Genomic DNA, 25,099 nt, shown 5'->3' on the forward strand with positions numbered 1-25,099 from the left:
CAGTCTCCACTCCCTTTTCAACTAGCCCCGTCTCTTTGGCTAACAATCTGCCCTCCGGCCTGTGCCCAAATAACTGTGATTGAGAAAAAGGATGTGAATAATTGCATGTATTGCGCTGGGGGGGGGGGGATAACCTTTTTTACACACAGAATGTCCTCTTTCCTTCCCTGAGAGGAGAAGGCTTCCTCAGCTCTGTCTGTGAAATGGCATTTCCATTTTGGATGGTCTTCCTCGCCGCGCCCAAGCGTTCCCTCCCACCCCAATAACACATTGGCAAATTCTCTTAACTTCCACTCCTTTGAAGGAGCTGAGCCACGTTCAGGAAACAGAGGGAAAACAGCATGAAATTTGCATAATTTAGCCTTAATTTCCATTGCGAGACTCATTATCCATCTTTCTCGGTGCAGAACGTAGCCAGCTTCCTCCAAGGAGCTCCTGAAGAAGAGGCAGGCAGGCAGCTCTCCCCGCAGCCCCAACATTTCAGAAACAGCAAACAATCACTGAATTGAGGTCTCTGACTCTCTCACCCTCCCACCCCCCAGTTTGCAGGCTCTCCCCTGCACCCTCCGCTGGGAGGAGAGGTGCAAAGAACTCGTTCTGTTTCTCCACAATCTCCTTATCCTCCTTTACAACTCCTTTGACTCTTGTGTCATCCAAGGAGTCAACCGTTTCCCTAGACGGTTTCCTGAGACAAACGTATTTCAAGATCGTCTCGCTGGTGGTCCTCATACTCTCAGCAATGTGTTTCTCAAGATGTTTCTTTTAAGCATCCTTTACCGACTTCTTGCCTTCTCTCCCCACCTGTGTTTTGTTCCCTTTGTTCCCTTTCTCTGGCAAAGACCTCCTTTTTCCCCGAAGGAAGCCTTCTTGCCTCTAATTCCTTCCTTGGCTGTGCGCATTAACACGCGGGCATCCCCTGGGCCTCCATGGTTACTTTCCAGATCTGTGCTATACACTCCAGCGGAGTCTCTAATACTGTCTTTTTAAAGAACTCCCAAGCATTTGGGACCGATTTCCCCTCCTCTCGACCTTGCCTTTCGGCTTCCTCTTCACCAGCCTCCTCATTTGGGGAAGTAGCCTCCTCCAAAATCAAGTGTGACGATGTCGGGTTTCCTGGGCAATTGGCCATTGAAACATTTATTTAATTTAATGGCACGGTGGTCATGGCTCCAAACAGGCTTGACAACACTGACATCTCGCACCAGGCCACCCATCCAAATTAATTCAGGGTCGCTGTCTCTGGTCGGTCCTACGACCAACTGCTACGCAGCACAGTCATTGAGGGAATCCAGAAATTTTAGCTCTTTGACCCCATAATCTCACCCATACACTGAGACGCCCCAAGCTGTGCCTGCCTATTTTTAAAAATAAATTTATTTATTTGGTTTTTCAGATTAAAAATTTACAGTCACATATCCAACATAGACACAAGATTCCAAAGAATCTCCTGGACTTTCCTCCCCACCCCTGTTTGTGGGTCCTACTGTTAATCATTTCCTCCTGCATCTTTTATAATAATCCAAATCCATTGTGTCCAAAATTCACCACTAAACTACCAGTGTTACTCCAAGCTGTGCCCGTCTAGCTGGCCCTGGAATTGGCAGCATTTCGGGGAAAGCCACCTTGGAACTCCTGGCTTTCTATCTCCTTCCCCAGCAACCCAAATCTGCCCCCCAGGACTGAATTTGTAGAGCCACGAAAGCAGCTGCTCTCCACCGCCGGCAGGAGAAAACATCCAAGGGACAGATGGGCCCATCGAGAGGCAGCTCACCTGACTGCGTACCTGCTCAGACCCCAGGCGTCAAATCCATCCTGAGTGTTCACAGAATGCCCCCCCGCCCCCCGCCCCCCCCAGAACATCCCTGAGCACACAGCCCAGAAGCTGGAAGAGGTTTCTCCTGAGCAAAAGTTTCCTGGAAGGGCACGTTCTGGGAAGGCGGGAAGAGCAGGGCGGGCACAGAGCTCAGGTGCCCAGAAGCAGCAGCTCCTGTCTGCCAGCAGGACAAGCCACACGAGGGGCTCTCGGCTGCCCCCACTCTGGGCGCTGCAAACCTAGTCAATATTTCTGCAAGCAAAACCTTCTGCAAGCAAAGCCCCGGGACCCCCGAGAGGCAAAGTGCTTGCAGCCCCCATCCCCTTTCCTTCTCTTTTTAAAAAATTGATTTAATCATTTTTTCGATACAAACAACCGCAAAAGACAAAAACCTTTCTTCTGAGACCCGGTGCTTCCTTAAGATTCCAGGGCGCTGCCATTTCCCACTGCCATAAAAAATGGAATGCATTCATAAGAATTATAACGACCTGTTAAGAATTGCATACTTCTGGGATTAATAGCATCACTTACACACCTACAGGTCAGATTGTATTACGGTTTCAAGCACCTTTCCCAAGGGCCCGTGGAACGCTCTGCCACCAGATCACAAGCAGATATACAACTAAACAACTTTCCAAAAACATCTGGAGGCAGCCCTGTGTCGGGAAGTTTGGTTGACACTTTGCTGTGATTTTATTAGGATGGCAGCTGCCAGATTGGCTGGGGCGACTCGGTCAGATGGCCAGGGTATAAGAGATATTATTATATTACATTATTATTTTCATTCACTTTATTTGCCCACTGAAAATGTTCCGTGAAATATAAATAAATAAAAATTTGCACCTTACTTGGATCTCCTTCAACCATAAACGGCTTTCTGGGGGTTATTGTCCTAGAAGGCAGCTCCTAAATAACAAATGAAGGCCTGGCCTGGGAGCTGCTGCTTGTCTGAACGTATTGCATTTACACCTCACCTTTTCCTCCCAAGGAGTTCAAGGCAGGGTCCATGGTTCTTGTCCCCCTCCTTGTTTAATCCCCACAGCAACCCTGTGAGGTAGGTCAGACTGAGAGAAAGTGACTGGCCCCCAAAGCCCTGCCCGGGGAGCTTCATCACTGAGTGGGGATCACTGAGTGGTACGCTAACCACTACACCACATGACCCCTACCACCCCCCCACCCCCAGGGCCAGGCAGTTGCTGCCCTGCCCAGGGGAGGGACCCAGCACTGCCTCCCCGATCCGAACGGACTGGCAGGAATCCACAGCGTCCACACAGATGAAGAGGGGCGGATTTTCCCAAAGAGAGGGGGAGAGAGGAATCAGAGGAAGAAGGCGCTCTCATTATTAAGTTACGAGAGCAACGGCGCATCGCCTTGCCAACTGTCAGTAAGTTTGCAGACTGTCAGTAACAAACAGAAAATTGCCTGTCAGTAAAAACAAAAACTGTGGGCTCACAGACACACACAAAACGGAAATTGTGCCCAGCCAGGAGAGCTATTCTAGGGAGATGGCAGAAGGTGCCTGCTTCAAAGAACCAGAGGATTGTATAGTGGGAAGGGACACCCGGGGTCATCTAGTCCAACCCCCTGCAATGCAGGAATCTCAGCTGCAGCAGCCATGGCAGGTGGCCGTCCAACCTCTGCTCAGAAACCTCCACGGAAAGAGAAGCCACAACCTCCCCAGGGAGACCATCCCACCCGGAAACGGCTCTTAGCGCCAGAAAGTTCTTCCAGGTGTTCAGCTGGAATCTCCTTTCTTATAACTTGAAGCCATGGGTTCGAGTCCTGCCCTCCAGAGCAGGAGAAAACAAGATGGAGCAAGAACGTTTTCTGTACTTCTGGAGGGTAGGATTCCAACGGACGCAATGGATTCAAATGACAAGGGAGGAGACTCTGATGAAACATTTAGCAATGACCTTCTGACGGTGAGAACCGCTGAACAGTGGAACGGACCATCTTGGGTAGACTGGAGGGTTTTGAGCAGTGGTTGGGTGGCCACCTGCCAGGAATTCCTTACCTGACATTCCTGCATTGCTGGGGGTTGGGATGGATGACCTTCGGGGAGCCTTCTAATTCTATAATACCATAAATTCTGTGATTCTATAAGGGCTTGCAACTCGGATTCCCGATTGTCTGCACCCCAGCAGAGCCTGGCAGGGTCACACAGCCTACTGGCCACGGGCACGTCCTTTTCCTTGACTCTGCCACGGGTCCAATCATTGGAAGAGAAGGCCAGGCACGAAAGGACCCCCCTCCCTTTCCTCCCCCCTATGCTGAATGGTTTTTCCTGAAGGAATGCCGTGCAGAGACCCAACACAGGCACCAGTTTGGGGTCCTGGCTAAGGAGGCTCCCTTTATGAAGCAGCCGCTGAAGTCCTCGAGGGGAGGGGGCCGTGCCAGGCTGCAGGAGGGGCTGCTGAGGGATGGGCGCCACCCTGGCTGCTTGTTCCTAGGCAGCCCCATCCCAGCCCCCTCACCCTGTGCTGCCAACGTGCAGAAAACGTGCCACGCAGGCCCCAGATCCTCTCCTGACCCCGGGAGCTGCAGGTGCTCATTAGTCGGCGAGTCACGTCCCCGGCAAGCGGCAGAAGGACGGCTCTCTGCCCCACGCCGGGCCGCTGCTCACCTGCCCACCCCCAGCCCGGCCCCTGGGCTCCCCTCCTGGCCACGGCCTGGAGGGTCCAGAGGCTGTGCTTTATGGACCAGCAACAACGGCGGCCAAGACCGTCGGAGGAAACAAATGAGGCCTGTTTAGAGGCCGCCCGGCGCTCCATAAAACCAACGCTCCATAAAACTCCATGCTGCTGTGACGGAAGGGCAGGGGGAGCATCCATCACGCTCCCCCCGCCTCCAGGGCCCGGCGGGGGCTTCCGATCTGTTTGACGGCAGCAGAGGCAGATAACCAAGTTGCCTCCCCGTGATGGCTTTCCTTTGGGGGGGTGCCCGGGGGCCGGCCAGGAATGCCTCCCCAAAGCCCTGCAGAGCCAACGGGGAAGGGCTGCTCCCCTCTTCTCCCTGCACCCAGCGAGGAAGGAAAAGCTCCCCCAAAGAGGCAGGCAAGAGGGGGCAAGGCCCCTCTCTTGGGGCAGCCTGGATGTGGGGCTCCCAGCAGCTGCAGACACTGGGAAATCCCCAGACTAGGTGGGAAACTCATGAGAGCGGGAAGGGAAGACCTTTGGGCAAAGATCCCAAGGGGCAAGTCCTGGGCTGCAGGGGGTGGAGTCCCTTCCGACTCTGCCATCCTATGGTGCCCCAAAATGAAACGCGAGGCTGGAGGGGGTTCCTGCTCCCCCACCCGTTTGCAGCCGCTGTCCCAGGACAGCTGAAGCTTGAGGCCAGTCCCTTCTGCTCCGACTGCCTCAAGAACCTCCATTTCCCTCTCCAGGAAAGCCAAATCTCTCCATCGGAGCTGTGCTTGGCAGGGCTGCTTGTGGCATCACAAGGCACTCGATCGACTGGGAAGGCAGCAATTGGGCACTAAGGAGGGGAGATATCCGTCTTCCCAGGACCCAGCATGCTGGAGCCGCTTGGGAGGCCCAGGAATAATAATATAATAATAGTAATTTATTATTTATACCCCACCCATCTGGCTGGGTTTCCCCAGCCACTCTCTGGGAACGGACAGGGTGGTGCTTGGGCTGCCAAGGGAGCCCATTCATGAATGACTGCGGGGAGGTCTGTGATTCCCACCCACCCACCTCCCCTGGACACAGGAGGAGGATGCTCTCCCTGCACCGAGAAAGGCAGGTGAGCCAGAGAGAGGTCCCTTCAAAACAAAGCCAACACCGAAGGAGGGCAAGCTCTGCCGGAAGGCGGCCAGCCAGCCCCTTCCCTGCTGGGGCTGAGGGGGGTTGCAGAACATCGGGCAGGGAGAGGAGCATGACCTCTGACCCCCAGAAACACAAGCCCACAAGTCCTCCTGGGTCAGGACTCGGAAAAGGCAGCGAGGCCTCCTGAAGCTTGGGCGTCCCAGTTGAGCCTACAAGGAATGCACACACACACCCTCCTGTTTAGGAGCATTGCTGAGTTGCAAGGGCCCCTTCCAGGTCATCTAGTCCAACCCCTGCTCTGTCAAGGATCCCTGCCCTCCTGCGATGTCCTCTGCCAGCTCCTGGCCAGGAGCAGGATAGAACACCCTGTGTGCCCTGGCCTCGTTTCTGGGGCCCCCCTGGGCTTGGAAAGCCACCAGGCAAGGCGGCTGGCTCAGCGGAGGGGAGGCACATTCTTGAAGGCCTGCCAAGCGCATGGCTCAGATGAGAAGCCCCCTCCCTGCCCCAGCGGGAGCTCCCCCCCCCCACTCCCATCAGCTGAGACATTCATCAAGCTGCTGAGTGATTATCCAATGGTTGGCTCCCTGTTCCCCTTGGTGGGAGGGGAAACGGCTGGCGGCGGAGGGAGATCTGTCTTCCCTTCTGTGACAGGAGAGTCTTGGGCGGATGTTTAAAAAAGACATAAAGGAAAGTGGATATGCAGAAAAAGACTCAAAGTTCCAAACAGAGATAATAAATAATGAATATAAAACTCTGTCAAAAATGTATAAGATATTGCTAGAATGGTTTACGAAAGACGAAGAGGTTAAATCGGTAATGATACAGTGGGCCAAAGACTTTGGATATAACATTCAATTTGAAGATTGGGAAAAATTATGGAAGGAAAGTTTAAAATTTACTGCATGCATGGGGTTGAAGGAAAATGTAATGAAAATGTTTTACAGATGGTATATCACCCCGGTAAAATTGGCAAAAATGTATAAAACATGTAATAAGTGTTGGAAATGTAAAGAAAAAGAGGGAACTTTCTACCACATGTGGTGGGAATGTAAGAAGGTAAAGAGTTTCTGGGAAGCAATATATAATGAATTGAAAAAAATGTTAAAATACACTTTTGTGAAGAAACCAGAAGCCTTTCTTCTAGGGATTACAGGAAAAGATATAATAAAAAAAGACTATAAACTTTTCCAGTATGCAGTTACGGCAGCAAGAATTCTATTGGCTCAGAAATGGAAACAAGAGGAAATACCGACGATTCAAGAATGGAGAATGAAATTGACTGACTATGCGGAACTGGACAAACTGACCAGGAAAATAAGATATGCCCAAAACCAAAAGTTCATCGAGGATTGGGGAAAATTTGCAAATTATCTGAAAAATATATGTGAGGTGCAAGCAACGCTAGTGGGGTTTCAAGAAGCACTGTAAAATTTTAAGAGGTATTGCTGAAAGTAAATAGAAAAGGAAGGGAAGGGAAGATAAATGGCAATGCAAATAAAGGAATGCGTACTGAAGGGTAAAAATGGATGATTACCAGAGAAGGTGAAGGAAGTCCAAAATTTGTATTTTGTTAAAATTAGGTAAAATTTGGATAAAATTGTATGATTATATTGAAAACTAATAAAAAATTATTTTAAAAAAAGGAGAGTCTTGGGCGGGGGGAATTACCCCACACGTGCCAGCCTGCCAGTGCTGCCCCCCCAACACACACACACACACACACAGCAGAGCAGGCTGCAGAGCAACCGGGCTCAAGCCCCAGCGGCAGTGGAGTTGGGGGAGCTCGTCAGCCACACCAGTGGATCACAACTACGCAAAACAGACCATAGGAAGCTAACAAGAACCTGCAGGATCAGGCCCCGGGGGGCCCATCTAGCCCAGCACCCTGTCCTCACAGGGGCTGAACTCTGGGAAACCCAAAATCAGGATCCGAGCACAAGAGCCTTCTTCCCTCTTGTGGCTCCGAGCAACTGGGACTCAGGCGCATAACTCAGAGACCAAGCACATCTGCCCTGGCTAGGAGCCCTCGGGAGCCCTCTCCTCCTCCACGGATTGGCCTGATCCTCATTTTCCAAAGCCATCCAAGTTGGTGGCCAGCCCTGCCTCCTGCAGCAGGGAGTTCCACAGTTTAAATCTGCATCACAGAGCTGGAAGGTGTGGGAATGTTCAGGGATGCAGGAGAGGATATATTGCTTGATTATAGCCTTTCCAACTTGTGTTAACAATTTAGCAGAGTAACATTCCCCTTTTTAAACTTGCAGCGGATGCGTTTGCTCAGACTCACTAAAGCCTCTGGAAAAACTGTTCTGGTATTTCCCCCTTATTCCCTCATAAAATATAAGACACGACACAGTCTTCTATAAAAGTATAAAAAAAGAGTTTACTCACATTCTGTTCACAATCAGATCCCAGAAGGCAGACTTAGCTTAGAAAAGTAACATTCACCTGGAAACTATCTCATAAGGAGACAGTCCCTTTGTCCCAAGAGAGCATCTTTGGCTAAGCAGATGTTGCTTCTTCAATGCATGTAGTCACAGAGAGATGGCTGCCCTGCCCTGTGCTTTTGTCGTTACCTGCACAGGTGAGGCCACGCCCACCTCTAGTCACATGCAGAGGAAGTCTGTCCCAGCCCAGAAGGAAACAGGAAGTTGACCTGCTGGCTGGACAGACATTCCTCCCCATGTGTAAGCATGTTCACTCTAGGAATGTTGTACTTGACTGCTCTTGTGTTTCACATCCCACAGAAGGGACCCCAAGGGTCATCCAGTCCAGCTCTGTTCCAAGGCAGGGCGTTGGGGGGGGGAGTGTCTGAAGGTGCCTCCGAGCGTAAAGCAAGGAAGCCATTCCTCATGGCAGGTGGGGAGGCTGCACCTACAAGTTCTCCCATCTCTACCGACCCAAGACTCTGCCCAGTTGCTGGCATCTGTTTTTAGATCAGGGGTGGAAGGGGGGCAGGAGGGGGAAATGAAAACTGGAAGATGGGTCTACACACACACCCTGCCCTGCAAGCTGCAGCCCCAAGAGACCCTCTGCTCCATCTCTGCAATTGCTTCACTGCCTCCTTCGCCCACAAAGGCCTTCTCAGCGCCAGCAGGAAAACCAAACTGGGGCACCTTTGGGTGCTACAGAAAGATGGCCGACCCCATGAGCACACAGGCCACTTCCGCAACAACCTTGCAGGGCAGACCCAGCACCCTGTCTTTGCAGCAGCAGCAGCCGCTGTTGAAATCCTCTTTCCTTTCCTGCAGCAGTATTCTAGGCCGCATCAGCAGAAGAACTGTGTCCCAATAAAGGGAAGTCAGAGTACTGCTCTATTCTGCCTTAGGCCTGGAGAATTGCGTCCAATTCTGGGCACCACTATTTACGAAGGATGTTGACAAGCTGGGAGGTGGGCAGAGGCTAAAGACCAAGGTGATCAAGGGTTTGGAAAGCAAGCCTGATGAGGAACGGTTGAAGGAGCTGGGTATGTTTCGCCTGGGAAAGAGGATAGCCAGAGGAGATAGGAAAGACATCTTCAAGGGCTGTCACAAGCTGGTTTTCTCCTGCTCTGGAGGGTAGGACTCGAACCTATGGCTTCGAGTGACAAGAAAGGAGATACTGACTAAGCATCAGGAAGAACTTTCTGACAGGAAGAGCTGTTTGGCAGTAGAACGGTCTCCCTCGGGAGGCTGTGGACTCTCCTTCCTTGAAGGTTTTTAAGCAGAGGCTGGACGGCCACCTGTCAGGGATGATTTAGCTGAAATTCCTGCATTTCCGGGGGCTGGACTGGATGACCCCTGGGATCCCTTCCAGCTCCGCATGGGTCTCTGATTCTAAGAATCCTCCTGGCAGAGAGAGCCACGATGGCACTCTCCACTGGGGCCGGAGTGGCAGCTGCCTCTGGGCCGGGCCAGGTTCGGCAGCCTTGCCCAAGCGTGCCACAGGGCGCACGACAGCAGGGAGCGCTCCCCTGCCAACTGGAACAAGGAGGCCGGAACAATTGCCCCACTGGGAGCCTGGCCAGGAGGCCAGAATTAGCAGCCGGGCCACCATGCTGTCAATCAAGCCCACGGGTCCCGCCTCTGGCCTCTCGCTCCCTCCTGCAGCAGAGCAGCGCCCCCTAGTGCCAAACGGCAGAAGGGCCCCCAGCTGGCACCCTGCCTAGGCAGCAGGACAAGGACATCTTCCTCAGGCACCCACCAGGATCCCGGGGTCCGCCTCTCTGCACCCCCTTGGCCTGGGCAAGGAGGGAAGCTCAGTCACTAGGGCCCAAGAACCTCAGAAGACCTGCTGGATCAGGCCCACGGAGCCCATCCTGAGCAGCATCCTCTTCTCACAGACCGGGAGGCCTGAAAGCAGGATCCGGACACAAGGGCCTTTCCTCTGCTGCCGTTTCCAGCAGTGGACATGCCGCCCATGAATGTGGAGGCAGAACAGAGCCATCCTGGCTAGGAGCCCTCAATGGCCCTCTCCTTCTCCTTCTCCTTCTCCTTCTCCTTCTCCTTCTCCTTCTCCTTCTCCTTCTCCTTCTCCTTCTCCTCCTCCTCCTTCTCCTTCTCCATGAATTTGTCCAGTCCATTTTTAAAGCTATCCAAATGGGTGGCCATGCCTGCCTCCTGTGGCAGTGAGTTCCACTGTTTAACTCTGCACTGCTTGAAGGAGGACTTTTTAAATACATAATTTTTATTCAATTTTCTGTTTTGCAATCTAAAACACTCATTTTTACATCCTTAAAATATCAGTGGCTTCCCTTCTCTTTCCAGGCTTCATTTTACAGATTACAAATCCCTGCATATTCTACAAAAACTATACGATTCAGTCTTCCATTATTGTATCCATCAAAGCTTATTTACACTGTTGAATTTCTCTTAATGCTGCCAGCGTTTTCAGCTGTACGCAGTTATTTTCCAGGTATTCAATCAACGTTTTCCAATCTTCTCTAAAAGTATGTTCTTCTAGTTCTCTTATTCTATATGTTAAGTCTATGAGTTGTGAATGTTCTGTCAACTTAAGTTGCCATTCTCCTTTGGTTGGGACCTCTCTCGTTTTCTATTTTTGGGCTAACAAAACCCGGGCCGCACTGGTGGCCAGACATAAATAACCTTTTTGACACCTGGGAATTTCAGTCTGAATTATCCCCAACAGAAAGGACTCTGGGTTGTTGTTTTTTGGAGGGGGGGGAGGGAGACTTTTTACATCTGTCCTGAATCTTCCTTCACTAGCAGCAACAACCACCAGCGCCTCCTCCTCCCATGGCATGGTAACAAAGGGAACCTCTCCGGGCGCGGGACGTGTAGTTCCATGGCAGAGGCCCCCCCCCAATGCAAAAGATCCCGGCTGCCATTTCCCACTGAAATGTTCTCCGAGCTGAGAGAGACCCCAGCGAGGCAGAGCCACCCCTCAGTCAGCAAACACACACAAACTCCTGTGCTCCTCTTCCTTCCACACCCCCCATGCCATTTCTACAAAGCCATCTAAATGCACAGGGAAACAAAACCCACAAATAGGTCTCCGCCCTGGCGAGCATACAGTCAGGCAGAGAGGCAAGCGAGGGAGGGAGGCAATAGAGACCAGAGGTCCAGAGGAGGAGGGGGGGGGCTAAGAGGTTTAACCAAAAACTTTGCAGATGGGGAGGGGAGAGGAAAGGGGGCGCAGTGGGAGGGGGGACCTAAGGGGAGGGGAAAGAGAGCAAAGTCAAGGCGGAGGCTGAAGAGGCCTTGGGAAGCAAAGCAGGGGCTACACTTTGCAAATAGTCCCTGCTAAGCTGCTGAGGAGCAGAAGGCGGCTCTGGCTGGAGGACGCTTAGAGATATTTTAATATACAGTCATGCCTCGTGTTGCGTTTGCTTCAGGTTGAGCATTTTCAGGTAGCGTCCCACAGCGACCCGTAAGTGCTGGAAAGGGTTACTTCCAGGTTTCGCCACTCGTGCATGTGCAGATGCTCAAAATGACGTCACGTGCATGCGCAGAAGTGGCAAATCGCGACCCGCGCACGTGCAGACGCGGGTTGCGTTCTGCTCAGGTTGCGAACGGGGCTCCGGAACAGATCCCGTTCGCAACCAGAGGTACCACTGTATTAAGAAATGAAATAATACAGAAACAATGTATTGAAATGAACTCATTTGCAAGATTTGAGTAATACACTTACAATGGACAAATATAAACACAAATATGAGGTGGAAATGTTAAAAACAGATTAAGAACACAAGTTTAATTTTAGTATATAAGGTATATAAAATTATACGCAGAACAGACAAATATGTAATAAATAGGAAAGGGAAGTTGGGGGAAGTCGCGGGGGGGGGGTTAATTGAAATTGTAAAATGCAATTTGAATTTTTGAATATGTTAAAATTTGTTGGAAAATCTTAATAAAAATGATTTTAAAAAGAAAAGAAATAATCTGGAGAGAGCGTCTCACGCGGGCCACTCTGCGCATGTCAAGGAGGAGACTTCGCTCTGGTTTCTCTCCCACGGACTCAGGCTTGAGAGACGCACCTATCGACCGCCAAACTCTGCATGAGCAATCAGTGTTGCTCCAGGCAAGCTGCATGCCCTTATTTATTGTGCTGCTTGCAGGTTTATCCGACTGCTTGACACCTTATTTAAGCCGCGCGGAGACACGCAAATGCTCTTCAGAGGGTTGAGGGAGGCGGACTCATGGCATCAGAGCCCCCTGCCCCAGCCGCCCGGCTTCCGCCCCCCACGACAGAGCCCCTTCCCCCCAGCTCCGTCCTGGGGGGGGGGGGCGATGGATCTGCCACATGCCAGCCAAGCGCATTTCCTAAGGGGCTCCCCTGCTCACAGGAGAAGCACTTGGGCACAAGCTCAGCAACATGGGGCCATGGCACCCTTCCTCAGATCTGCCTCGAGAGCCTGGCTGGCGCTGGCAGAGGAAGCTCCTCATCTGAAAAGGGGGGGGGGCGCTTATTTGGGAACCATCAGGGAAGGAGTTTGGTCCATGGTGGGAATTCTGAGGAATGGGGATGAACAGGATTGTGGAATTCCACTCTGCAAACCGATGGCACAGCCGCGTTTGGGGTGCTGCCCCTCGAAAAGGATATTATGGGGATAGGAAAGGAGATCGAGGGGCAGAGGGGCTCTCCTAGGAAGAAAGGGGGAGGAATTTGGTTCGTTTCAGGTCAGAGAAAAGGAGGCTAAGGGGCAAAAGGATAAGATTCAGGATGGATAAAAGCAAGCATATTTAGAAGAGATTTGAAGGGAAGTTTTCAACAGTTCAACAGTTGATGTTTTATGGAGTTTTTAATGTTTTGTGGGAGCCCCCCAGAGTGGCTGGAGCCACCCAGTTAGATGGGCGGCATATAAATAAACAAATAAATTTCTTATTCTTATTAAGCACATGTTCACCTGTGGAACTCACTGCCACAGGAGACAGTGAGGGCCACCAACCTGTTTGGCTTTGAAGGGGGATGAGAGTTTTAGTCACAAGGACCAGGTGGATCTTCCAGGTTCAGGGGCAAAATACCCCCGATCTCCAGTCACGGGAGAGCAGCCATTCCCTTCTTGCTTGCGGGCTTCTGAGGCCAGTGTGGGAAAGAGGAGGCTGGTCTAGATGGGCCCAGAAGGGCCCCCAAGGGAAGGATGGCGACTCAACGGCAGTTTTGGCGGGTCTCTGGGGTACCGGCAGAAAGGTGAGATTTGCCACAAAGGAACCCCCCTCCCGAGTTTCCATCTAAATGGAGGCACATAGTGTGTGTTTGCAGGCAAGGTGAGCAAAGGTGTGCAGGTGTGCCAGCAAGCCCAGACACACACCTGCACACACAGAGATGGGGATTTGGAGGGGGGGAGGAGCTGCTAAAGTCTGGAGGCTGCGAGGACCAAGAAGGAGCCCCCCCCTTGCACACAAGCACAAACTGGTTCCAGCGGCCAGTCCAGGGAGCCCTCAGCACCCCCCAAAAGTGCGCTCTTGCCGAAAGCGCTGATCCTGTGCCGCCTGCCCTTGCCAGCAGGGTGAGAGCAGGCCACTCAGCTGCCCGGCCTCAGGATGCCAGGGCTGCACTCACAAAGCCTACCTTGCAGGCAGAGCGGAGGAGCAGGGGGGGGCCGCCGGCCCCTCGGGAGACGAACGGCCTTCAGAGGCCCCTGGACCCGCTCAACCTTCCCCCGTGGGAGCCGAATTCGCGTCCTTTTGGGGAGCAGGGAATGGGGGGGGGAGCCGGCAGCCCCAGCCGATCGATCCCAGCAGGCGGCCGGCAGGGCAGAGGCAAAGACGGGCAGCCTTGGCTGGGCCTGTCGCTTCCAATCAGGCGGCAGCGCCAACCTCGGGGGACTGTTTTGATCATTAGCGCAGAGGACTTTTTCATCGCTTAGCTCCATCAAATTAATCCAAAGTGAAAAACGAGGTGCTGACAAAGGAACTGCGCATAAAGGCAGCCCTGCGACAGCGGAGGAGAGCAGAACGGGGGCTCCCAAAGCAGCCCCCCTCGCAGCCAGCGCCAAGCGGATGCCAGCCCAAGAGCCAGAGCCACCAAGGTCACGGGGAAGTGGAGAGAGGAGGGGGCCCTTGCCCACCCCCTCCAGCCCCCGGCAGAAGCCTCCATAGCAGCTCAGGGGACCCAGGCCATGCTCAGAGCCCTGTGCCTGGAAGGAAGCACTCTTGAGCAGCCCTGAGCACCATCAGATCTATGCTCCCGGGTGCCATAAGAAAGTTGCAGAGAGCACAGGATAGTGCGCACCCCGGAAATGATCTCTTTCAGCTTCTGCCTTCTGGAAGAAGGTCCAGGGTTATAAAGACTAGGACTAGCCACCTGAGAAAGAGTTTCTATCCAAATGCAATTTTGGTTTTAAACGCAGTGTAAGGTAGTCTTTATTTGAGTATATTGTATTTAAAAATGGGGTATCAGAGTTTTTAGGGGGCTAACCAGGTTGGGATAGCTGGGATAGCCGGCTTGTTGGTTTTTGAATGTTTTATGTAGATTATTTCAGTTTCGTTGTTCTGTATGGGACAATGACAATAAAGACTATCGTATCGTATCGTGCGCGTGCAAAGTCACCAGCAGAAAATGCAACAAAGGAGCTGCAAGAGGCCTTATTTGGGGAGGGGGAGGGCTGGCAGGCTGCCACAGCCCCCTGGAATGTGAGAAGGAAGGGAAAAGGGAAGATCACAGTGGAGAGAAAACGGACCTCTGGGCGGTCGCTCAGGCTACCACCGCCCCCTCCCTGTCCCGGTGTAATAACAGCTCTGGATATGCTCAAGAACTCCTCTGTGGGTGCCCAGGGTGCCCACCCACAAGAGCAGGAGGGGAAGAGGCAGAGGAAACGACCCAAAGCCCCCCCCCGCCCCAAATTCCCCGCCAGAGGGTCTGTCGTCACGCCTGGGATGATGCCAGGGAGGTGGAACCCAGCTGCCAAGGGGCGGCCAGAGGTCCCCTCCCACAAAGGGGGCTGGCAGCACCCCACGCCAAACCCCACAGAGCCCGCTGCCCAGGCAACCCTGATTCCGTGACCCAAAACAACAATCCCCATTCAAGTCTGCGTGTGATTCGTGCTGCTAGTTCTGTGTGAGGAGGCGCAGTTCTCCAGGCCGCCTTCCAGGCACACCGGGAATGCCAGCTGCCCCTCCTCCAGACTGGAGCCCCCGGGCACCCACCAGGGGGAGGGCTGAGCTTCCTCACTGCTGCCACCAGCCTTCTGCTGGGGCCGGGCTCATTCAGGCCCCGCTGAGCAAGCCAGGAGAGGCCTGTTTTGGCCCTGCCTTGGACCCAAAGGGATGCGGGCCCAGGAGGGGCTGCCAGAGAAGATCAGGGACGGAGCCGCCTGTCGAGGGCAGAGCAGGCAAAGGCAGGAGGAAGAGGCCGGCCGGTTTGCGAGCGGCACACTCAACTGCGCCAGGGAGCCCCTGGTACCCGGATCTTTATCCCTTCTCACAGGTTGTTGATGGGGGGAGACAGGAGCGGGTCCGAGGAAGACCCCAGAAGCCACAAAAAAACCTTCCCTCCCTCCCCACTCGCGTGCAAAGGCGCCCCTCGCCACCCCCAAACTGCCTCTTGACGCAAACATTGCTGCAGGGAGACACCCTCCAGTTGCCTCCCATGGGGGGCTGAAGACAAGAGCAGCTCTGGCACCAGCCAGCCCACAGGCCTCAAGTTGGGCCAAATCGCCACCTTCAAAGCCTTCCTCCATCATCATCATCATCATTTTATTTATTAGATTTATCTACTGCCCTTCATTTAAAGATTTCTGGGCATTTATACATTTATTAAGAAATCAGAAGCATTTTTACTCGGCATTGTAGGAGATGATATAAACAGAAAGGATTGTAAGTTGTTTTTATATGCAATGACGGCAGCAAGAATATTATTGGCACAAAAATGGAAGCAAGAAGAATTACCGACAAAAGAAGGGAGGATGAAATTGATGGAGTATGCAGAATTGGATAAACTAACCGGAAGAATTTGAAACCTGCGGGACCAGAGATTCACAGAAGACTGGTGTAAATTTACGGACTATTCGAAAAGTAATTGTGATGACCAGATTACGGTTGTAGGTTTGCAAGAAGTTTTGTGAGGTAAATTATTTGAATTATTGCAAAAATGGTTAAAGAGGTGGATTGTGAGTTAAGATAATTAAAGGCAATAGGAATTTAAGAAATGCAGAAGAAATGATAAAAATGGCGGATCATCAGAGGTGCTGATGGAAGTCCAAAAAGATTGTATAAAATGTGAAGTTCTGTGGAATGTATAATAATTGGTATGTTGAAAATAATAAAAAATATATATTAAAAAATATATAAAGATCTCAGGGCCCTGGCGCCCAGCCGTTCTTCGGGGGCTCTGCCCCGGCCCCCGCCAGCCCACCTGCCTCGGCCCCCTTCCGGGCTTACCTTCTTCCCAATCAACTTCTTGCGCAGAAACTCCCGGGCCTCAAACATGTAGGGAATGTCGTAGAGGGGGCGCAGCTTCCGGTTCTTGTCCTGCGGAGGGAAAGCAACAGCAGTCAGGGCAGTGATTAAGGAGATTAAGATAAAAGTTATTCATGTATGCCACAGCTGTGGCAAGGACTTTGCTGGCCCCAAATTGGAAATCACAAGATGTTCCTACTATTGCGGAGGGGCAGTCGAAAATGACAGACTATGCCAAACTGACCGGAAGGATTCAGGATCAGGACGACCAGAGATTTAAGGACAATTGGAGTAAATTTGCTGAATATTTGAAGGACAGTTGTAAAAACTTAAAAACAGTAGCAGGACTGAAGTAACTCTTACAATGCAAAATAGATAGGGTGGGAAATGATAAAATATGCAATGGACTTGATAAAGGATACCAACTGAAGGGAGGGAGGGAAGCCACGAGCTCGGCAGAGCCAAAAAGTTTATGTGTTGAAGAATGTATGGTAAGAAATAATATGTAAAGAAAATAATAAAAATTTATGGGGGGTGGGGACAGAAGTCAGGGCAGTGGCAGAGTCCCCAGGAGGGGTGGCGATGGGAGCAGCAGCTCTTCATGGCTCAAACGGGACATGTCTCCCTTTTTTTTTTGAAATCCTTTTTTATTTAATTTTACAGATGTAAATTAGTTACAATACCAAATACATATCCCCCCCATCCCCTCCATGTGCTCTATTGTCAACTTTTCCAACTGCGTATTATTTCATAATCTGTATTTCAATATTGTCCATAGCATTTGGTGAGATTAAAAGCCTGCTAATGTTTTCATCTGCTTACAGTGGTCTCCTAAATAAATTATAAACTCTTCCCATTCTTTCTTGAATTTCTTGTCTTCAGGTCACTTCAAGAAGAGAACCAGCCCAGTCCCCTGGTCATTTCATTTATTTATTTGTAAAAAAAGAAAAAAATGGGGACCATGAAATCATTAAAAAGAAAAATCAAAGCAGTATATGATTGTATATTAAACAACTACCGAAAAGTTAAAAACAGACATCAGTTAGCCATTGCGGAAAGATGAGTTCCCCACTGCCTGCGTAGGATTCTGGCAGAATAGAAGTTTCCATCTGGCATTTAGAAGTTGGCACCTGCTGGATCTCCAGTGGCAGGGAGTTCCACAGGACTAGGCCAATGACATTAAAGGCTTAGCTCCTTGTCCTTGTCAAGGGAGCCTCACCAACTTGGGGAACGACCAGCGACGTTCCTGCAGGTGATCTGAGTGACTGAGCCGGGATATAAGGGGGGGGGGGGTGGCAAGCTGTCAGGGCTTTGTAAATTAAGGCAAGGCCCCTAAACCTGGCTGGGGAGCAGATGGGCACCCAGTGCAGGGGCTTTAACACAGAGGTCACCACCTGTTTCGCCACTGCCTGCCCCCCTCCCCAGCCCCTGCCTCCAAGGCAAGCTGCTTTGCTGTGACACCCCCCCCCCACACACACACACTTCTCCTGGCACATGCCAGCAGAGAGGCTGAGCGAGGCGTCCCTGGAAAAGCAGAGGTTGCTTCTCCCACCCGGAGCCCATCGGAGCCGCCAGCCAGCCCATCACGGCTGAACGTCTCTGACAGCTGCCGAGGGGAAGCCCCAGGGCACAGCCTTGGCTCAAAGGCCGGAGTCGGGGGCAGCCGCTGGCCGTGGCAACGTCTGGCGCAGAGCCAGGCTGGACGCAGCAGACTGGAGGAAGCCTGTTTTGATCTGGGCACAGGCCTGGGTATGGCACCAAAGCAGAAGGGCACCATCTTGCCCTCAATGCTGCTTGGCATCTCTACGAAGCCCCTGGGAGAGGTTATGGGGAGATGGGGGGCAAGGCGTCATCCAGACAAGGATATGTTTCTGGGCCAGACTCCTCCCCCACCCCCGGTCATCCATGCGCAGGCAACTTCTGGGCTTGAACACCGCAATGTGCTCTAGGCAGGGCTGCCCTGGGGCAAATCACCCAGCTGCTCACTAGGGCAGGATCTCGCCAACATTTTAACTTGCCACTGGAAAAACTGCACTGGCTGCCCGCTGGAGAGCAGGGAAAGTTGAAGCTGCTCGTTTTTGGTGTGCAAAAAGCCCAGGCAGCTTGGGACCAGGAGACCCGAAAGATGCTCAATCGCCCCTTCTCTCTGCCCAGTCGAACACAGAGCTCTGCAAGGGAGGACGTCCTGCAGAGACTCTCTTACTGGGAGGCCTGTGCCACCCAACTCAGCTCTTGGGCTGGCGTGTGGCGGCTCCTCTGCCCTTTTAGGATTCCTCCCTCAAATATGAGGCAGGCGCAGACTCTGCTCCTTTTGGCGGCCGCTGAAGACCTTCCCCTCCCAAGGAGGCGTTTAAGGGGAGACCTTTCCCAGGCTGTGTCTGTTTTGGAATTGTTTCTAAGCCGCTTCCTCGGTGCTTGTTTGCTGCCCTGGGCTCCTTGGGGAGGCAGGGCCAGATATAAACGGAATGAGTAAATAAGAAAGCAAATAAAGCCTTTTGAGCAGAAGCTACTCAAATCCAACAGCAACAGTCAGCTGAGCCAGGAAACTCCCTCAAGCTCTGGGCGGGCGACCTTGTGCTCAAACACTCAGCCAGGGAGGGGGAAGAAAGCCCTCCCTTCTGGGGGCCACGGGCGAGATCTGGAGGGGCCACAAATCCAGCCTGCAGATCGACATCTCCACCCACAAATGCCCCACACAAAGCTGGCACCAAGAGCTGCCAGATGATTGGAACAGGTGCCCACAAGCAGCCCCAGGGAGGGCACACACCTGGGAGAAAGCCTCCTTCTGGGCTGGTGGCACTACCAGTCATAGAATCGGGACCACAGGGGGCATCTAGGCCAACCCCCTGCAATGCAGGAATGTTTTGCCCAACGCAAGATTCAAACCCACAACCTTGAGTTGAAGAATCTCACGCTCTACCAACTGCGCTCTCCGTCTGTGCAAAAGAATCCACGGACAGGAAAAACCTCCTTGGGCGACAAAGACCTTTGCCAAACATGCCCTCAGAGGCCGCCTGGCTAAAGCGAGGCTGGGGGGTGAGGTTTGGAGCGTGAGGGAAAGAACCAGGCCACAATCTGCGCCCAGGATTTGGGAAACGCCACCCCCTCCCCCTACGGATACTTGGGAGTTTGCTCAGCTCTCCTCCGCAGCCTCCCGGCATTGCCTAACCTTTATTTATTATAAATGCTCCTGTCCTCCTCCCAGTAATGCAAAGGTCTGCAGAGTTGCCAGCGCAGGACCCTCCTCCCTGCCTTCTCCGCGGGGGAAGAGGCTGCAGGCAAACAGGCCAATAAATTATTACATATATGTGTGTGTGACAGAGCGGCTTCCCAGGTAGCAGGAGCGCAGAGCTCAAGGTGCTGCAAATTAACCCTCACTTAAATCCAAGCTTAGCAAGTCCATTAGCTATGCAAACACCTCTCAGCCTGGCCCCTACCCAACCCCCACGGTGCCCGCTCGCCCCCTTTCGGCTGCTGGGGGGGGCACACACCAGGCAGCTCCTATTCTCAGCCTCCCAGAAAGCGGGTCAGCAGGAACGCTGGAGAAGCGCAGATCAGGGGGAAGGACTGCCTGGACAGCTCAGTTGGCTAGAGCCTGGTTCTGATAACACCAAGGTTGCAAGTCCAATCCCCTTACGGGACAGCAGCATATTCCTGCATTGCAGGCAGCTGGACTAGGACATGGGTGGGCAAACTAAGGCCCGGGGGCCGGATCCGGTCCAATCGCCTTCTAAATCTGGCCTGCAAATGGTCCAGGAATCAGCATGTTTGTACATGAGTAGAATGTGTCCTTTTATTTAAAATACATCTCTGGGTTATTTGTGGGGCATAGGAATTTGTTCATCCCCCCCCCAAAAAAAATAGTCCGGCCCCCCACAAGGTCTGAGGGACAGTGGACCGGCCCCCTGCTGAAAAAGTTTGCTGACCCCTGGCCTAGGATGATCCTCACATTCCTTTCAGACTCTACGAGTCTCTGAATGCTCCAAGCCAGGCCTAGGCAAACTCGGCCCTCCAGATGTTTTGGGACTACAACTCCCATCATCCCTAGCTAACAGGACCAGGGGTCAGGGATGATGGGAGTGGCTGTCCCAAAACATCTGGAGGGCCGAGTTTGCCTGTACCTGCTCCAAGCAGCTGGTTGGGGAGCTCCAGCCCATAGGTCCCGCCAGACCCCCAGATCGGCCAACGTTTGGGGCAGGAGACACCAGACTGCAGGGGCCAAAGCCCCCCAAGCTAACAAGCACCCCCAGTTTTGAGCACATTCCTCTTTTCCCTCTGCAGGACAAAGAGTCCTTAGCCAAGGCCCCCCTGGGAGAGAGGAAGGGCTCCAGACGCCACCGGCTGATTGTGGGGAAGCAAATGAGTGAGGACGTGGAGACCAGGAGGGCTCCATGGACTTGTTGTCTTATCATTATTGTCCTGACCTGGAGGCAGCGCCGATGCGAGACTCGTTTCGCCACGGAGATGATTCCGATATTTGTGTTAATTGAGTTGTTGGCCATTTGCCACTTTGGGCCTCCCTCGGGATGGAGGAGGGGGGTGGAGGCAATAAATGAAATGTCACAATTAAAGGAGGCTTTGCCTTGGAAGCAAACCGTACCCCCCCCCCCAGCAGCAGCCTCCTTCTGCTCCCCCTAAGCACAGCAGCTGGTGGTGCACCCAAAGGTCTCTCCCCAAGGGCCCCCAGACTCCCAAAAGGGAGGGGACAGCACTGGGCACCGTCTTCACTCCTCTGGTGGGGCTGAAGGTACCATCAAGGGATGGAGGGCGGGCTGGCTAGACAAGGAGGCCGGTGCAAAGGGGGGCTGCATTTCTCCTTGCCTTCTTCTCTCCCACCCCACAGAAGACAGGTCAGAAGTCCTGAGCTGGCCAAGAAGATCCCACAAGCCAATCCCAGACCAGCCAGACCAAAGGCCATGTGCGCGTGTCTGCTTGTGTGTGCATGAAACTCGGCCGGAGGGAGGAGCAGGCAAGGAGGCTGCGCAGGATCTGTCCTCGAGACCCAGGCTGCATGGCGGCGGGTTGGACTAGATCAGGGGTCGGCAACCTAAGGCCCATGGGCCACAAGCGGCCCACAGGGGCTGTTTATCCGGCCCATGAGACGCTCCCGAACCAAGCCATCCGGTTGGTGAGTCCCTGCGCGCTGCACTGCGCCGGTTTTGTGCAGCATGCAGGGACTTGCTTCTGCGGCGCTGGAAATCGCATCTGCGCAGACGCCAGAAATTGTGGGTGGGTGTGCAATCCGGCCCATGGAGGGGTCTCCGCAGGAGTGAACCGGCCCAGGCGAGGTAAGCCTTGCCGACCCCTGGACAAGATCCCTTCCAATTCCACAGTTCTGTTCTAGGATTCTCAAACCTCCCCTCCCATGACATGACTGCCTGCCTGTGCCTCTCTCTTCTGAGTCCTGAGGGCCAAGGATGCTCTCCCCCAGGGTTCCTGACGCCTCCCACCCCAAGGGGGGGCAGCCATGTCCCCCCCCCCAACCAGAGCATGAAAGTCAAAGCAAAGCTTCCCCTGCTGCTCTGTTCCTTGCTGGCCAGCAGCCTAGGAGGTCCTGCCATCTCTAACCTAAATTAGCAGCCTAGACTGCAGCTTGCCTCCCGACCTCCCCTAGTGGCATGTGGGGTGGAAGGGAGGAAAGCAAGAGCCCCACAGCCGCCCTCTGCAAAGCCAGGAGGGGGAGGGGGCGCAGAGGCTGCTGTGGAAAGCTGCCTGCCGGGTGAGACCTTGAGGCTGCCTCCTGGACGCCCCACGGGGAGGGGAGGGGGGGCTGCAGAGGCTTTTGTTGTGGAGAGGCTTGGCTCTGCAGATAGGAGCCCGTGCCCCATTTGCTTCAAGGCACACACTTAATGTGCAGCTCCAACGAACAAACGAACCCGAGGAGGAGAAAAATAATTAGCATTACTGCAGAGAAGGCTCCTTTCATCCCTCCTGGCCCCTTCCAGACCTCTGCAAGCAGGCAGGCAGAAAGGCAGGGAGGGCCTTCATTTGGAGAGGCTCTGGCTTCCCAAAGTATTGGGGGGGGGGGCAATGGCAGCAGCAGCCAAGGAGGCCAGTGGCCCTGCAGCATGCCTTCCCTGGGGTGCCCGCCGGTGCCTTCTGAACCTGGATCCAGGTCAGCTGGGCAGAAGACGCTGCCAAGCCAATGCCAAGCTTTCTAGCAACGATCTAAGAAACCTCCCTTCGCGCATTCAAGCGATGTGGATCCCCAGTGGGGTCAGGGGGGAAGTCTTGCACCTCAGAAAGGGCAGCTCAGGGAGTGGGGGGTGCATTCGGCAAGGGGGGGCCTCTCCCCTCCTCCTCCTCCTCTGCCATCAGGACAGGCTGGCAGGGGAAAGGGGCCTGGAGGATGGAAGCACTTCTATTATTTAGCTGGTGCCAGAATAATTTACAGCCGGACATCAGAGCTTGCGCTGAAGAAAGCCAGCCATAAATACACCGCGGATCTGAGTTATGTCGTCGCAAGGCAACCCGGCTTCGCCCCTGGAAGCGTCTCCTGGGCTCGCAAGTCAGAGAGCCCAAGGCTTAAATCTCAGCAAACAGCACATATCTCATCCCCCAAATACAGGAGATGTTGCAGGACATACTTAAAAACCAACTAAATTCCCCCTTCCCTGGAGGCGGCAGCACAGATCTGGCTTTTGCCCCGCGGAGCGGAAAGGGCTCCTTTCCCCCAAAGCCAGCGCCTGGCTCAGAAGCAGCAGCAACCTCCACCCCCCAGGCAGACTCTGGGGAAGAAGCAGAGCGCCAGAGAACCTGGCCAGACCACCCTGCGCCTCACCTGGCCCAGCCACCCCAGCAGGTTTCCAACATTGTGTTATATCACCCAGCTAAACATCGCAATATATTGATATATCTCAATGTCTGAATTAAGGATGGAGCTATGGAGCAGCGGCTGCCTTCACGGTTTCCCCAAATTGTGATTTTTGCATAGCACACACACACACACACACACACACACACACACAATTTGCAATATGTTGCCAGGTCAAAAAGTTATGAAACTGATATCACGATATGGACTTCAAACCAGTTTCGGAGGATGTATCGCCCAGCCCCTAACACACATCATGATTCACAATATATTGCTAGCTAAAGAATTATGAAAGTGATATCACAATACTGATACATTGCTCAGCCCCAGCGAAACAAAATAAAAAAATTCCTTCCAGTAGCACCTTAGAGACCAGCTAAGTTTGTTCTTGGTATGAGCTTTTGTGTGCATGCACACTTCTTCAGATACCTGAAGAAGAAGTGTGCATGCACACGTATCTGCAGAAGTGTACATGGAAGCTCATACCAAGAACAAACTTAGTTGGTCTCTAAGGTGCTACTGGAAGGAATTTTTTTATTTTGTTTCGACTACAGCAGACCAACACGGCTCCCTACCCTTTAAATAGCCCTAGCGGAGACATCCCTATAGAATCACAGAATTGTAGAGCTGGAAGGGACCCCCAGGGGTTCTCTAGTCCACCCCTGCAATGCAGGAATCTCAACTAAAGCATCCCTGACAGGTGGTCATCCAGCCTCTGCTGAAAAACTTCCAGGGAAGGAGAGTCCACCACCTTCCACCCCACAGGCCGACAGTTCTTCCTGCCAGTACATTTCTCCTAAGGTTTGGTCGGAATCTCCTTTCGGGTCCTCTTACTCCATTGGTTGGTGTTCTCCCCTCTGGAGCAGCAGGAGACAAGCCTGCTCCACCTTCGACAGGAAGGCCCTTCGAGTATTGGAAGGGGGCTGTGCGGCTGCCTGTTCTGCTCAGCATCCCCAGGCTCCGTCTGGGCCAGGCCTGCAGAGTCAGCAGCACCACGGACAGCTCCGCGCTGAGCCCAGGTTGTTGCTTCAGCACCAGCCGCCCTTGAAGAGCTCGCTCTGCCTTGGGAAGAGAAGCCTCTTGTGGAAAGGGGTCCGGCTTGCTTGGAGGGAGCTGGGGGGAGACTGGGGCTCCGCAAACTGTGGCCTGGACCCCTGGAAGTCAGAGGAGGGCCGCGCTATCTGGGGATGGAGCGACTCCCCTTTGAGGAAAGGTGGCAATCCAAGGGAGACGGGAATGCACAAGGGATGGCAAAGGACCGCCTTGCCTGGCACTTCCAGGGTCCCTCCTCCTAATCCTCCTCGGTTTTGGCTCTCGTTTTTATCTCCTAAGAGTCCCGCCGAGTGAGCTTGCAAAGGCCAATTAACGGGTCGCTGCCTGAAAGGCAGGCAAAGGGCAATAAAGAGCCAGGTCCAGGGACGCCAGAGCCTTTCCGGAGGCTTCTCAAAAGCCAGCCTTTTGTAGCCCCGAGAACACGGCAAAATTCAATGATCTGCGCCAGGAGAGACATAATAGAAACGTTTAAGTGCCCGATACAGATTGCCCTTAAACATGTCCCTGTCAGCCGCCATTAAATGCTGCGCGGCCGGCCGGTAAAAATGGTATTTCATATTGGGGGGCAGCACACTGCGAGGCGGCTTTCTGGGAAGCTGTTCAAGAACCTGGACATGTGTTTGGAGGTTTTGCAAATAAACATTAAAAATCAATATAACAGCAAGGAGGCTAACTAAACTCTGCCGCGATCCAACGCTGGGCTATTATGTCACGCTGCCTATAAGCTGCTTTCGGCACCAAAAGTTGCTACGGCAACTTTTACCCAGAAGGGGAGGGGAAGGGCTGCACTCCCTCTTCCTCTCCCTCCCCCCAA

At 53.1% G+C, this 25,099-nt stretch overlaps 1 protein-coding gene across 1 annotated transcript in view; it reads right to left on the reverse strand.

Annotated features, from left to right (window-relative positions):
- The window catches only part of SND1 (staphylococcal nuclease and tudor domain containing 1), a 225,672-nt gene that overhangs the window by 124,663 nt on the left and 75,910 nt on the right, over positions 1 to 25,099 (reverse strand). Inside the window, exon 11 of the mRNA XM_081022732.1 lies at positions 16,401 to 16,490. Coding sequence (XP_080878858.1) covers positions 16,401 to 16,490 — 90 coding nt within the window. The remainder of the gene's footprint in view (positions 1 to 16,400; positions 16,491 to 25,099) is intronic.

Source organism: Podarcis pityusensis (genome assembly GCF_964106645.2).
Source record: "Podarcis pityusensis genome assembly, chromosome: 10".
Taxonomy (NCBI): Eukaryota; Metazoa; Chordata; class Lepidosauria; order Squamata; family Lacertidae; genus Podarcis; species Podarcis pityusensis.